General features: G+C 42.2%; 1 protein-coding gene across 8 annotated transcripts in view; it reads left to right on the top strand.

The window, feature by feature from the left end:
- The first annotated feature begins 3,334 nt into the window (after positions 1–3,334).
- LOC308325690 (oxysterol-binding protein-related protein 1-like) overlaps positions 3,335–14,651 on the top strand; it is a 33,883-nt gene continuing 22,566 nt past the window's right edge. For 4 of the 8 annotated variants that reach the window (XM_080778307.1, XM_080778306.1, XM_080778309.1 and 1 more), the window contains exons 1-15: positions 3,335–3,455; positions 4,150–4,306; positions 4,403–4,488; positions 4,857–4,931; positions 5,390–5,501; positions 5,622–5,707; positions 6,054–6,198; positions 6,488–6,555; positions 6,662–6,706; positions 6,797–6,870; positions 7,024–7,087; positions 7,375–7,476; positions 8,483–8,602; positions 10,300–10,378; positions 10,847–10,953. In XM_080778307.1, coding sequence (XP_080634433.1) covers positions 3,441–3,455; positions 4,150–4,306; positions 4,403–4,488; positions 4,857–4,931; positions 5,390–5,501; positions 5,622–5,707; positions 6,054–6,198; positions 6,488–6,555; positions 6,662–6,706; positions 6,797–6,870; positions 7,024–7,087; positions 7,375–7,476; positions 8,483–8,602; positions 10,300–10,378; positions 10,847–10,953 — 1,335 coding nt within the window. In that variant the 5' untranslated portion in view covers positions 3,335–3,440. Of the gene's footprint in view, positions 3,456–4,149; positions 4,307–4,402; positions 4,489–4,856; positions 4,932–5,389; positions 5,502–5,621; positions 5,708–6,053; positions 6,199–6,487; positions 6,556–6,661; positions 6,707–6,796; positions 6,871–7,023; positions 7,088–7,374; positions 7,477–8,482; positions 8,603–10,299; positions 10,379–10,818; positions 10,954–14,651 lie in introns of those variants that run through there. The other 4 variants (XM_080778308.1, XM_080778311.1, XM_080778312.1 and 1 more) reach the window with 4 other exon arrangements.

The raw sequence follows: 14,651 nt of genomic DNA, 5'->3' as shown, positions 1-14,651 counted from the left end.
GGCATGCCATTATACTGTAGGAGAAATCGTATAGCCCACAAGCTCACAAAAACACATTGCATCATGGTGCTTTAGTTTATGAGCTTATAGAGCAGCTATTTTAGCTATCCGGCCTATGATTAGGATAGGACTCATTACATCATTGTTTTCTAAGCAACCTGAATAACGTGATGATGGACTTGCAAGAACTTGTGCACACATGAAGGGAAACCATGTTTTCTACAACATATGCTGCAGAATACTGGAGTATCTAGTGTACAAAGAGACACCGAACATCAAAGAGATTATTTGATCTGTGTAGGTCTACATCAGTAGATGTGTGCAGGTCTACCTCTAAGCATTCTGGCCAGGGAAATTATTATTATTATAATTATTATCCTTTATTGAAAGGATAAGCCCCTTGAGATGTCTCATCTCATTCTAGAGGAGGTCCTCAATACTAATGCATGACAGCATGAATACAATTCAGGGTGGGATTTGTTGTTGGGCAAAAACATTATCTTCCAACTCACTCAAGTTTCCATCTTACAGCATTGTGAATATAAACAGTAACACCTCACACGTTTTGCTTCCTTTGGAGCCAGCGAGGCGGTGTCATTGCACAGCATGCAGTAATGATACGGAACAATCTTCTGATACTCGGACTGCTCTCAGTGAAGGGAATATATCAAGTGTTTAACTTTCCACCACCTCTGTCTCACTCACTGTCTCCTCCACTGCCATGTCCCTAAAATGTCCCTGGTGGGGATTCTATCTTCAGGTTCCCTTTGAAGCGCGCCTTCTCTTTGCCGCCATTATCTTGTCATTTGTGGGGGATTACGCTCTGGAGCACACACAGTCCACCCTGCCGCTTAAGAACTGTGACAGCTTACAATAATTGCCAAACTAATTAACAGGAAGTACAGACAGTAGTGCAGCATACTTCTTCCCTCGCCAGACCTGATTTGATGAATATACTTTGATTAATGTATGCAGCAGCAGCGGTGCTTCCAAGGCACTGTTATAATCCATGACACTGATAATACTTACTGATTTATACACGTTAAAGAAATCATCAGGCCCACTGCTGACTGGCACAGTGATTGAGTTGAAGAAAGGAGAGTGTGAAAAATGTTAAAATACACAGTGGGCAGGCAACATTAAGCTATACAAATAGATAAATATCATATGCGCAGAATGTGTGTGTGTGTGTGTGTGTGTGTGTGTGTGTGTGTGTGTGTGTGTGTGTGTGTGTGTGTGAAACAACACAACTAACTAACTAACTTAAACAACTAATTTGGTATAATCTTTCACAGGTACAATTCTCACAATACCCATTACATATGAATGTCTTATCTCTAGGGTAGGGTCACAGGCCCAGCGCCACGGGGATGCCAGAGGGCGCCTGCACCCTCGTCCCTCAGTTGCAAATTCTACCCCCTCAATTTTATGTACAGTACAAATTGTTTTACTATCTAAAAAATGACTTGCCCTCAGTAATTTCCTCCTGGAGCCGTTTCTGAGCGTTACCTGCACACTGGTGCGCAGGCTGATAAACGCAGGTTGTGTGTGGCCGCCTGTTTTGTGCAGCCAGCGCAGCCTAAAAAACACTTGAAAACCATTGCAAAAAGATGGCCACATAGGCAGAATCAAAGTTGGGTTTGTAACCTAAAATCACCTGGGTCTCCGAGGCTAGGTGTGACTTGCCATAAACAGTATATTGTTATTTGCCAGCAGTGTGTGTCTGACACGGTGTTACAAAATATTCTTGGGTGCTATAGGACCAGGGCTGCCAACATTGGACTGTGAGAATCCAGGAGATTCTTTTTTGGGGGGTGGGGAGACTCCCCAAGCGGAGAGTCCTACCCCAGAAACGGTTCTGGTGAATTTGGGGAGTTTGATACTTTTATCAGGCTTGCTTTACTATAGCATTGGAAAATGATGGACAGTTTTAGCCATTAAACGCAAAACATAGCTGTACAGAAATTGATTTGATGACTGAAGCAAATAATGTAAAGACACATCTTTAACAATAACCATTCATTATTTAAGTGAACATCTCTGTATGATTGCATGCACTGCTCCCCTATAGACCTTTTTTCCTGTGTTATGGTGAATTTTGGGACTTTTATACCAAATCCAGAAGAAATCCAGTAAAGATGACAATGTAGGAGTCCTGCAAGATCCAGGGGTGTTTTCTTGGCAGCCCTGGCGGACCTTGCAGCATTCGTTTCTGACACGTTCTTCTGTATTTTGGTGTTTGGTAAAACCAACAGTGAAAACCAAAATAAATGGCTATGGTGAGAGGGCAGTGTGTTTCTGCTGGAAAACACACTACTCAGGGGTTCATAACTGCTGGTATAGAGGGAAATGATTGAATTTTATTTGAATGTTTTTATTATGTAGGCCTATATAGCCAAAACGAATGGCAAAGGTAGGCCTATGCCTTTTGATTGAACTTTTTGTGTTATCCTTAATAGCATCATTTACCACTGTAGTTTTTGCAAACTGTTAAAGTATTCAATAAAACAAAAATCGAAACTTTTGCTCCTTGTGAAGCACACAAAACAAAAACAATCCTACATGCTGAATAGGCCCATTCATTATCCATGGATACTTTTCATTTGACCAACAACAAAACTGGTTCTAAATGTTCTCCTTTGACAAACATTGATTCTAAATGTTATATATGAGAAATAAGGTAAAATAAACATGGGGCGAGATATCCGTGCTTTGGGGCGAGATATCCACGCTGTGGGGCGAGATATCCACGCTGTGGGGCGAGATATACGAAAAGTGAAGACTGCGTGGATATCCACGGATCTAGAGATTTTTACCTGTACTATATTTTTACCTGTACTTTGAGGCCATGCAGGCTGAGTGTTGGGACTGGGAGGGTGTAGACTGTAGACAAGTCTGATTAGCTGATACCAATTGCCCCTGGCATTAGGCTATAGATCTGATATTTCTTTTGAAAATCATGGATTTTTCTAAATTCTCCTCCAATTCCCGAATGGACGCGGTGAAAGTGGTAGCCTATAGTAGGCTATATATGCACAATGAAACTTTGCTTCTGGCAGCTTTAGGAAAAACCTAGTAAATACCACCACCTAGTGTACAAGAGATGAAAATGCCAATCATTTCTGTATGAAAAGCAAACGATCAACGATGCTTTCCCCCTGCTGAGGATGAGGAAACAGCAGGCTATCTCGCGACGTCGGTTTCACAGTCGACCTCTTCATTCTTTAACATTGGGATAATCATCCGATATAATTTATAGGCTACTATACAAATTTACAACCTCAGACAGATAACTCAACTGTTTACAACACACAGGTCACATGAGCACTGCAGCCCGATGGCTACCAGCTGTCAGCTGATTTAAATGATCACATTTCACTTGTGCAACTGTCCAATGTTTTTGCCATGACCACCCCCACAGGGGTCGTCTCTTCGTAAAAATGACTGCGAAATCTGTGAGTTGAACTTTGCTAGTTGTTGTAGGCTCTATTTATTTACTTACCACATGACATTGCACCAGCTGTGCTGTGTTGTGTGACTGTGAATTGATAGTGTTTAAAATGAAAGCCCTGTCAATGCTCACATGGACTCATTCTTCGAATCCTCCATGCATGTGGGCATTGACAGGGCTTTCATTTGAAACACTATCGAGACAATGAGGAATCCTATAAAGTTAACATTTTTAAATTTGGTGAAAAAATGTTTAGGGATAATGCATTGGCCTTTGAAGTTGTTTACAAATGTTTTAACGTTGCAAGTTGTAATGAAGCCTACCATACACGGTGCATGGTTCTCAAAGTGGCGTCCTTGATGTGTGGGTATTCCTTCCTTCCACTCCCCCGCAATTTTAGTTAATATTTGTCAAAATAAATGTAACTATACTTTAACCTATCCTATTCTAGCAGCTATTTGAAAATAGTCCATCAACAATAAGCAACATATATGTGAGATTGTATTTGGTAGATTACATTTTTTTTTCAAAAGTTATCAACACAAATCTTGTAGGCTATGGGGGTACCTGCCTGTCACAAAATATTTTCAGATGGGGACCATCCACGACTAAATACATATTCATTTGGGGGTACTTGACCTGAAAAGGTTTGATGTGTTCAATTAAAACTGTTGTGACTAATACATATTTTGTTAAAGGAGGCGAGTAACACCTCAGACAGTGATGTGGTGATGGAACCATCTAATCTAGAGGGTCAGCTGCTCCACTATGCAAAGAGCGGCAGTTGTTCCCAAATTCAAAAACTCCTCCATTTGAGAGCTGAGCAGGAGCAATGTCTCAACGTCAACTGCAAATGTAAGTGAATTGTTAACAAACACCATCACACATCCACATAGCTGCTGAAGTCTTGTTAGACTGACTAATTCTAATTCTTATTGGCTGTCATTCTAGCTAAGAGCATAGCCAGTGCAGGATGGACCCCACTCCACTTGGCCAGTTATTTTGGTCACATTGATGCGGTGGAGGAACTTCTCAAGGTAATCGGGTGCTGTGAAACAGCATTTTGTATTGTAATGAATAGGGATTCCACAATTTCTGTGTTAGCCGATACCGAATACTGATACCAGTGTTGTGATCTTGTGTTGTGTTTATAGTTATTTAGCCATATATCTCATGCTGTGTTTAGCAGACTCTTCACTCAAATGTGCACTTTCAGCTTGGGCAACTCGAAAGGAAACTCCCCATGCCCCAACATTTTATTTACCTGCCATAGTGTCAACCCTTTACTCCTGTGTCGAATCAGTGGTTAGACTGGCATATTCGCCGATACCGATACAGTATCTGGACATCTCTAGTAATCAATGCATAATTTGTATTTTATGCGTTTGTGAATGTGTCTGTATAGGCAGGTGCTGATGTAAATGTGCAGAACAACTTGGGCGATACCCCGCTACACACAGCCTCCTGCACTGGAAGAAAGGTGAAATACTAAATGTTCTAATTCTTTTCAATCTGTTGGGTCCTGTATTTTTGTTTACCGGCCACATCTGCCTCATCTTAAGCCAAATTATGAATACGAACCTTTGATAATTTTTTAACCAAAGACGATACACAGCACTCCTCTATAGAGGGTATGCGCGTGACATCATCATCATACATCATAGTTATGCGGGAATGCCTACTGAGTGTCAAAAAACTACTTTCTGGACTTGACAGCCCATACATCCAAACAGAAAAGTCCTAATTGATTGAATTAAATGACTTTAAACAACATTAAATTCACTTTGTCACTCGATTTGCCACTCGATCTGTCATTCACTTTATGCATGCGCATACCCTCTATTGAAGGTTTGACTGATGTAAAAAAATAACATGTCATTTTCTCTCCCTACTGTAAATAAAGTAATCAATTATTTCCAATGGACCGTAACCGTATAGGAGATTGTTCTGTTGCTGCTGAGGTATGATGCCAGCGCCAACATAATCAATGGAACAGCCCGAATCCCCAAAGACGTCACAGAGGATGATGAAATCATTACCATGCTAGAGGGTATGTACTATATGTGGTGATTGTGGACTGTAAAAAAATATAGAAAGTGATTGATGGCCACTCGTTACTGTACTGTAGGTGTGCTTGACGTGGTTCTCTCAAATGGTTGCATTTGTACAGCTGCGGAGAGACGAGCGGAACTTCGGCTAGAAGACAAGTTCCTGCAAGCAGCCAGAGACGGGGACATCACCACCCTGTCCAAACTGGTCAACATCTGACACTGAGCCTTTTGGCAAAATATAGATGGCAATATTTCGTGTTGAAAACATGGTGGACTGGGTGCTTCTATGCTTGACCGCAGCTGTTACTTTTCCTTGTCGGCGCCTGTTGAGCATGTTACAAGTTTGTGCTCATTAGTTAAATCAAACAAGGGGCCACAGACACACAACGTATCATATAACATATCATGTTAGGAGGTTTGATGCTTGTGGATGAGTGAAGTTGATATTTTCATATTGTATACAAAAATTAATCTTCCTGCCTTTTGTTATGTTGTTGCCCTTGTTGAACTCACTGTTCACTTGGTGACTGTGTCTGATGTTAATCCCTCAGCTCAGCAGAGAGGAGCCCCCTGACATCCACTGCAGGGATCTTGTGGGGAATACGCCGTTACACTGTGCAGCCTACAGGGGGCACAAGGAGTGTGTTCTGAAACTACTCCGGTCAGGAGCCAACCCCGGTATCAAAAACAAGAATGGTACGGTAACGGTAGATCAGTCAGTCATTTGAATCTATCTAATTAAACATTATCTCAAATAATGTCTTTGCTAATTGCTGTAATGAATAAACATCACAATATTATTATATATATAATATAAATGCTATATACTATCAGTTGCATGCAAAGAGCTGATGATTCATATAAAATGATCACTGGTCCAGAAGGGGCTAGAAGTCATACAGCCAAAAAAAAAACATAACTCACTCTCTCTAGAGTAGACGAAGGTGAGTATTATTTTTTTGACTGGCTGACTTTTTCTTTGCAGACCAGACCGTGTCTGACTTGGCCCCTAATGAAGAACTTAGACAGATTCTGGCAGCCTATAATGTCCAGGTAATGCTGTATTATATTACGGTATATACATTATATAATGCTGCAGGCATGTTGAGTTAAGTATATTTTGTATTTAAATTTTGCACAACTATTATTTTCTGCAAAGGATGTGAAAAGTGCAGCACACAAGTTGGAAGGCCCACTTTGGAAGGTACTCGAGTGTTGGGAGAGATGTACGTTCGGTTGACAGGGTTTTACTCATACAAAAAAAGAGCTCATATTCATGTCTACCCTTTGACAGAGTTCACGTTTACTTGGCTGGCGGGCACTTTGGGTGGTTATTGAAGATGGAACCCTATCCTGGTACCCTAGACAGTGAGTTATTATTCATTCAACTATTCTGCCATACAGATGATAGATGGGTGGATGAAATATCTTTTCCTATTAGCCTGGCGTTTGCAATGTGTATAGGGTCCTTTCTCCTTTTATGTCTAACTTTCATAAATCTCTCATGTCTTTTTTTTTTAGAGCTGATGCGCTGGCTGGAATAAGAAAGCAGGGCTGTAAGACTCTAACACAAGCCTACTGTAAGGTAGTATGATCTGGGCTGTATCATACGGTGTTGTCATTGTCCATCAAGATTCCAAATGTATTTAAATCAGTTTAATTTCAGTGAAAACATTTATTCACAATTAATGGAATTCTAATGTTTCCAATATTATTTTTACAAAATGTATATATTCAATGGGACATTAAAAGCGAGTCTCTGCCATCCAACTGGCTTTGATATAGCAGGTTATTTGCTGTAGCTACCATTGAGATCTCCATAGTGACTGTAGGTATGTACTGTACAGTAAGTGATTTCATCATGTACTTCAGATCAAACCATGGGATAATTGCCTCTTCACCATCAAATGCCTTGATGACACCAGCCATCGCTTTAAGGTCTCCTCCACGACTGATTCAATGGCCAAAAGAAAAGTAAGTTTGTATTGACATGACCTACTGTACATTGCTGTCGGGCAGGAACCTTGTATCTCTGTCTTTCGTCATTATGGACCACCTAGTCCAGTGGTACTCAACCTTTTCCAACCGCGACCCCCCCCCCCCCCAAAACAATCCTATTTGACCAGGAACACCCCACCCTGATAAGCACCACAATTGTAGGAGTTGAGGCATTACATTTAGTTTGACTCTGTTCCACAGATTAATATTGTGAAAATAGCAGATCTACGCCTCACAAGGCGGCGTGAACTTGTAGATCGGCTGTTTTTACAATGTTTATTTGACCAGTTTGTTGATTATCTTTGATGCAGTCTTTTTAAGGTCTTTTTGAAGTCCTTAAAATTTCACTTAAAAACGTTGGGTCATTTTATCGTCTACTCTGGTTTATGTGAACACCCCAGACAGTTTTGAAGTTGCTCGATTCAGTATTTAGATATTTGATATTCATTATAGCTGCCTCGCCCCCTTCCTATGCAAAGTTGCAAACACATTGTAACTCCAAACTCCATTTTAACCATTCATCGAAAACACCCGTCCTTATTTCTTTTGGAAAAGTAAAAATGAAAAATATATTAAAAAGTAATAAAAAACAATCAAGGGCACCAGAAAAAAGGACGTGTGTTTTCGATGAATCTAAAATGGAGGTTGAAGTTACAATGGGTTTGTATAGGAAGGGGGCAGCTAAAGTGAATGTCAAATATCTAAATGCTGAATTTAGCAACTTAAAAACGTTCTGGGTTGTTCTGTTCTGTGGTCATCTGGGAACCCCGCAAACTCATGTGGGGAGTCGGGACACGCCTGGGGGTCCGATCCACAGGTTGAGAACACTGCCCTAGTCTATACTTAAAAATAAACAAGCTCAGTAGATTGGTATTGGTATTTTTGCCTCGAAAGTTTCAGATATTCTACACTCTTTCCCGCTGTTTACCGTGACTACCGTGTGACTTATTTTCGTGTGCACGTGTCTGTTGTGTGCATTTAGAGATGGATGGATGCCGTAGCAGGGCATTCAGCCTACAGTACCCAGCACTGTGTTCAACAGCAGGTCGTGGATTATGATGAAGGTAGTACATCACTGGGGAACTTCGCACAAGCCCTTCAGGTGAGTTCTAGCAGAGTTAGGAGTTTAAATGATCATTAGTGTTAATTTAAAGATGGAGTGCCGTGATCTCTTTCCACCCTAAAACATGATCATCACGTATTATTGTCTCTAGCAGGCCGAAGGCTTGGGGAGAGAGTATGTTTTGCACTCCGTCCGTGTGTGTGTGTCTGTCCGTGTGTCCGTCCGTCTGTATACAGCGATGAACCTCTGCCCAACATTTTCCAGAACGGCCTGTTATAGCGCCACCAGGAGGCTGACTTTTGAAAAACACTCTATCTCTATAGTCGTGTGTTCAAAACGGATCTGTCCGATATTTCATATTCCATCCTAATTGACTAACATTGGCTTTCAAAGTTTGCAGGATTGGGCCGTTTTGAACAAAAAGCCTCAAATCATGAACGCAGCTTGCAATTTACATGCCATTTGCCATGCTGTCTATTTTCAGCAGTAGGCTACCCAATAAGTTGGTACTGCACATGATCTAGTAATATTGTATCATGACCATTCATAAATGGCGGTTGCTCATTCAGTGTCCCAAATTAAAAAGCTTACAGCACCTGGTATTCCCAGGCGGTCTCCCATCCAAGTGCTAACCAGGCCCGACCCTGTTTAGCTTCCGAGATCGGACGTGTTCAGGGTGGTATGGCCGTAAGCAAAGGCAGCTGTGGCCGGTCGGTCTTTTATAGCTGACAGCGGCCCCGCACCACACAAGGAAGGGAGCATTACAATTCCCTGCTGTGGTGTTTATTACTTGCGCAAGAAGAGCGTGCAAGAATTGTGGTCGGCTGGACCAAAAGTGGTATGTATGGTACCGTATGGTATGAATACCCCTAATTGGCTGTTGATGGTGACATAAGTAAGAGATGTTTCAATGTTGGGTGGGTAAAAGGTACTGTAACGTATGTATACATTACATGTACCTGCATGCATGTATGCATGTATGCATGTATGTATGCATGCATGTATGCATGTGTGGTATGTATACTGTATGGTGGTCCCTTATTGGCTGTTGATGGTGATGTAACTAAGGTACGCTTCAAGGTAGGTATAAGGTCAATACCGGGTCTAAAGCATTTTGAACTGCAGTTGTAATGGACATTAGTTAGTGCATTTGTAGTTATTGTATACGGATTTTTTTCAATAAAGTGTACAGTACAGTATTTGCTAACATGCCCACCAGTTCATTAAGTTTGCCCATGGTGGGTGGTGATCCAACTGAACTGAAGAACAGCTGTCTCCTCACTGTATATTTTTCTTTTCCCTTTTTATCTCCTTTTTATGAGGATTTCCATATTTTATTTGTTTAGTGTATATTTGTACTCTAAATGTTCTGATGAATTGAAAATCGTACCCCATTGTACTGTGAACAAGTGTAATTCTTTATTTATGGTGTCGTCCACAGTTAACAGTTTTTGTATTGAGTTGTACTTGAGTTTTTGAATTGACCTATTCTGCATGCTGTTACATTAAATACAATCAATCAATCAATTATAAACGCATGAAAAACTGGAAATAATACAAAAATCACGGCACTCCATCTTTAACTATTGAGATTATACAAATTGAACGGAATAGACCCATAATTTTGTTCCATTTGTACGGTCCCATAGTTAAACTAACAGTGTGTAGGCTGACTGTAGCTGTGTGAACTGTGCTACACACAATTTAATTTCCCTGATGACAAACCACTCTTTCAGGTAGCTGACACCTGCCACCTGAAATTGGCAAGTGAAACATCTATTTTCCTCTCTATGGTGAAAAATGCAGAGAGTCAGGGTAAGAGTGTTGTGGTATCTTTTGCTATACTGTAAAATCCTGAGTGTTAATTGAAGTCTGAGTGTACAAATGGACCATTATATTTTGCTTTAATTTGTCAGACTTACACAAATCAACTGTAGCTGAGTTGGTAGTGGCCATCTGGGAATTGGAAGGTTGCCGGTTCGACTCTTAGCTCACCCAATCTACCCGTCGGAAGTGTCCCCATGAGCAATACACTTAACCGCTAATAGCTTCCCCCAGCCACCAAGCATTCACCTGAGCCATCTTAGCAGCCATATGCTGGATAAATGCTGAAAAGTAATTTCCACTCCTCTAGGGGCCAGAAAATACTTCCCTTCCTCTTTCCCTATTAACACTGAGGATTTTACTGTTGATTAATTCACTCAGTTTTAACTCTCGCATGTTAAAGAAACTTAATATACTGTATGTTTTATTAGGTTTTGTTTTTTGTTCCTGTTTTCCAAGCACTGGCTGCTCCCCTTATGCTGAAAGCCAAGGAGACTTGCAGCCTCTCCAGTGAGACCTGTGCTGCCCTACATCTCTGCCTTGAACTGTTGTCCAAACAGGAGGAGGTACTGTAGAAAAATAATGTCTTCATGATTCATCAACTAATGTAGAATCTGCCCAATCTAGCTTGTGTTTGTGAAGTTTTGCTGAACACACTACAGTTCCTGTCCTACAGTTTCTTTTTTTTACCTGTATTTATTATGTGTCAGAGTCTATATTTATCCCATTGATCCCACGCACCCACGTGCTGCTCATCCTATTGGCTTTGGAAGTTATGCAGAATGGTTATCAAAATAACCTAACCCCTCCCACTTAACGTAGCTCCCTCTCCGCCATACGGTGTGAGTGACATAATGTGTGTGTGTTGGGGGAGGCAGAGGTGTGCGTATCCCCGTCCACCTGTCCTAGTGACCATGCTGTGCCCTTGGGGGATCCATAGAATAACTGTGCTAATCTCTAGCGTGGCTGTAGGAATGACACGGGCAAGATCCGCTTTTATGCTGAGGTTTGCACTCGGCTCGTAGATCAGTGCAGACACACACACACACGCGCGCACACACACACACACACACACACACACACCGAGGCGCTTTGGCTCCTGCTCTAGGGAAAGACATTGTGCATTGAGGGAGGGAAGTCGAGCGCGTGCATATTCACAGGCTCAGACTGCCTCATGCGTTCACCCTCGCACATTAACAACACACACCCGCTCACAGCCACGCTTCCTCGAGCCAGCAGAGCATCTGAGCACTGGAGACAGGATAGAAACATCTGCACAGGTACAAGTGGACAACTGCTCTTTTATCTCATTCTTTGTTCTCGTGTCCTTGTTTTTCATTGTCATCGGGAAAACTGGCTACGTTTTGCAGTGGGCTTGCTCCATGAGGACATGGTGGTTTTAGTTTTTTACTTTTGAGTTCTGTTTAGAGACTGCCTAGAACAATACTTAAAGCAGGAATCTATTCTTACAGTAAATCCTGAGTGGTAATTTAACTCTTAAAGTGTAAAAATGTACTCGTACAGTAATGCATGCACTAATATGCTGCAGTCATTCCTATGGAGTTTGGAATCTCTCCTAGATGTGAAGAGGTATTTGCATGCTGAAACCTTCAGTGCTCTGGCCTTTATGCATACTGCATAAGCTTTGACGTTGGATTTTTCGGTTATACATTTGGTCAACAACTGTAGAATAGGGTTTATTTGCACGAATGCATAGGAAATCTTGGGGCTCAGCTCCGAGGGTCAGCATTTAAAAAAAGACTGAATAAACATACATCCTACATCCTACCATACTCTTTAAAAGGCAAATATAAGTACTAGTACTACTGTATATGCTGTGCATACTAAAAGCTTAAAGATTATTTTGAAATTTTCATAATTGAGCAAAGTCAAACTGGAGAGACTAGAAGTGTTTTATGTCGAGAGAGCTTTTTGTCTGAAGAAGCGGAAATTATCCACAATGATCAGGGCTGGTACAGGGCCAGAACTGTCTGGGCCAGACTGAGAACTATAATTGGGTTTAGACTTGGGATTAGGATGATCCTCAGTTCAGAGAGGCACCCACAGACCCCCAGTTTAAATTCACGGCCTTACTGAATGCACTAAATAGCTGCACAGATGTCCTAATACTGTACTATCTAATCTATCTAATACAATTACAGCAATTTTGAAAGTTAGCTGGATTTTACCTTATAGAGCATTGCTCACGTGCTAGGGGACTTTTAGCCTCCTTATCATAAAGATGCTCATTTGCCAGAAGCTGCATTGTCTAGACTCTTAAGTATAGATTGACCTGAAGAAGATCGATGTCGGATGCAGGTTTTATTTCAAGTATAGATTGGCTGGCAACATCTTCCTTTATCTCCAGGAATAACATTGCATAAAGATCATTGGGATGCGGAGGCCATTTAATGTAGTCTGGGATGCCATTGAAATACTACTATAGACCAAGAGGAGGAATTGGCTGCCAGAGCACTGGGTCAAGTGGGAGCTCATCCCACTTGACCCAGTATAATACAGTATAATAAGCATGATTCCTAGAAGCTAGAGCTACTACTCCAGACCAACAGGATTATAATGCCTACAGAGTGCTGAGAATGGCACTGTGGATATTATTAATCCTAACCCTCCTATTGTTCTGGCAGCTAGTTGACCAGATGGGTCTGCTTTGTCGGTGCTGGTTGGTAAACATTTGTTTTCCACATTACATAACCAATGTGGACTTGCGCAAGCTGTTGTGTTTGTGCTATGACAATGTCAGCGGATGTGTAACATGGAACCATGATTCATAGCAGGGAGTCTTTTGCAGCAATTACAGTCCTGCCCTTCAGCAAGGGTGGCTGTGATCTGATGACCCACTTCATTAGCTGCAGAGCTGGGGTTTCAATTCTCTAGTACGCACACAGGGAGAGTATGATTGCTTGGAGATTGAAGTAGAAGAAATGCCTCTCCTCGCATCTTTGTCTCGTGGAGAAGGCATTCAGGCAAAGGGTCTCGAGGTCACCAAGGAGATTGATTGTGTAGTATGTAGACCAACTTGGGTCTGCGTGAGACCCAACTAAAGTGACAGGGAACAGGGAGAGAGAGGGAGACAGGGAGTGACATGCAGCAAAGGCCTTTGGGATTTGAACCAGGCCACGCTGCTTTAGAGCCTATATGTGCCTAGACCGCTTGGTCAGCACTCAGCAGGCGTCCCAGGAAGGCTATGTTTTTGCTGAGCCATTAAACGGCACTCTGGAGTCTTGACCCTCCGCCGGCGTGTTTAGTTGTTTTTATCTACTTGTTTTTCCTGCGCATAGCCTTCATTTTCCATGTGGTACTCTCTCTTAGTAATGGAGAGGCAAAATCTAGCTTTCTAAAAGCTAATTTTAAGCCTAGTTCAGAGTCGGACCAAAGATTTGTGACAAAACAAAACTTTTTAAGCCATTTATGCTTAAAAAAAATAGCTGACCTACAAGGTCACACAACGCAGCACCATTGTACAATGAAGCATAAATGAATCATTAGAACATTACAGAGAAAGATTGCAGCGCTATGACTGACCCTGGCTGTGGTTAAATGCGGTCTTTGAACTCGCGGCGGATGCAAGCTGGCCGGTTCTCAGCGTCATCGTGCAGTACTCTGATCTATGGTACGTCGTCATGCCAGCCGCCACCGCTGCACCAGTACACTGATCTATGGTACGTCGTTATGCCAGCGGCACCAGTACACTGATCTATGGTACGTCGTCATGCCAGCAGCACCAGTACACTGATCTATGGTACGTCATCATGCCAGCCGGCACCAGTACACTGATCTATGGTACGTCATCATGCCAGCCAGCACCAGTACACTGATCTATGGTACGTCATCATACCAGCCGGCACCAGTACACTGATCTATGGTACGTCATCATGCCAGCCGGCACCAGTACACTGATCTATGGTACGTCGTCATGCCAGCGGCACCAGTACACTGATCTATGGTACGTCGTCATGCCAGCGGCACCAGTACACTGATCTATGGTACGTCATCATGCCAGCCGGCACCAGTACACTGATCTATGGTACGTCATCATGCCAGCCGGCACCAGTACACTGATCTATGGTACGTCATCATGCCAGCCAGCACCAGTACACTGATCTATGGTACGTCATCATACCAGCCGGCACCAGTACACTGATCTATGGTACGTCATCATGCCAGCCGGCACCAGTACACTGATCTATGGTACGTCGTCATGCCAGCGGCACCAGTACACTGATCTATGGTACGTCGTCATGCC

Source organism: Protomyctophum bolini, assembly GCF_963924005.1.
Source record: "Protomyctophum bolini genome assembly, chromosome: 12".
Taxonomy (NCBI): Eukaryota; Metazoa; Chordata; class Actinopteri; order Myctophiformes; family Myctophidae; genus Protomyctophum; species Protomyctophum bolini.
The sequence above is the reverse complement of the archived record's forward strand: the minus strand, read 5'-3'. Positions and strand labels throughout refer to the sequence as shown.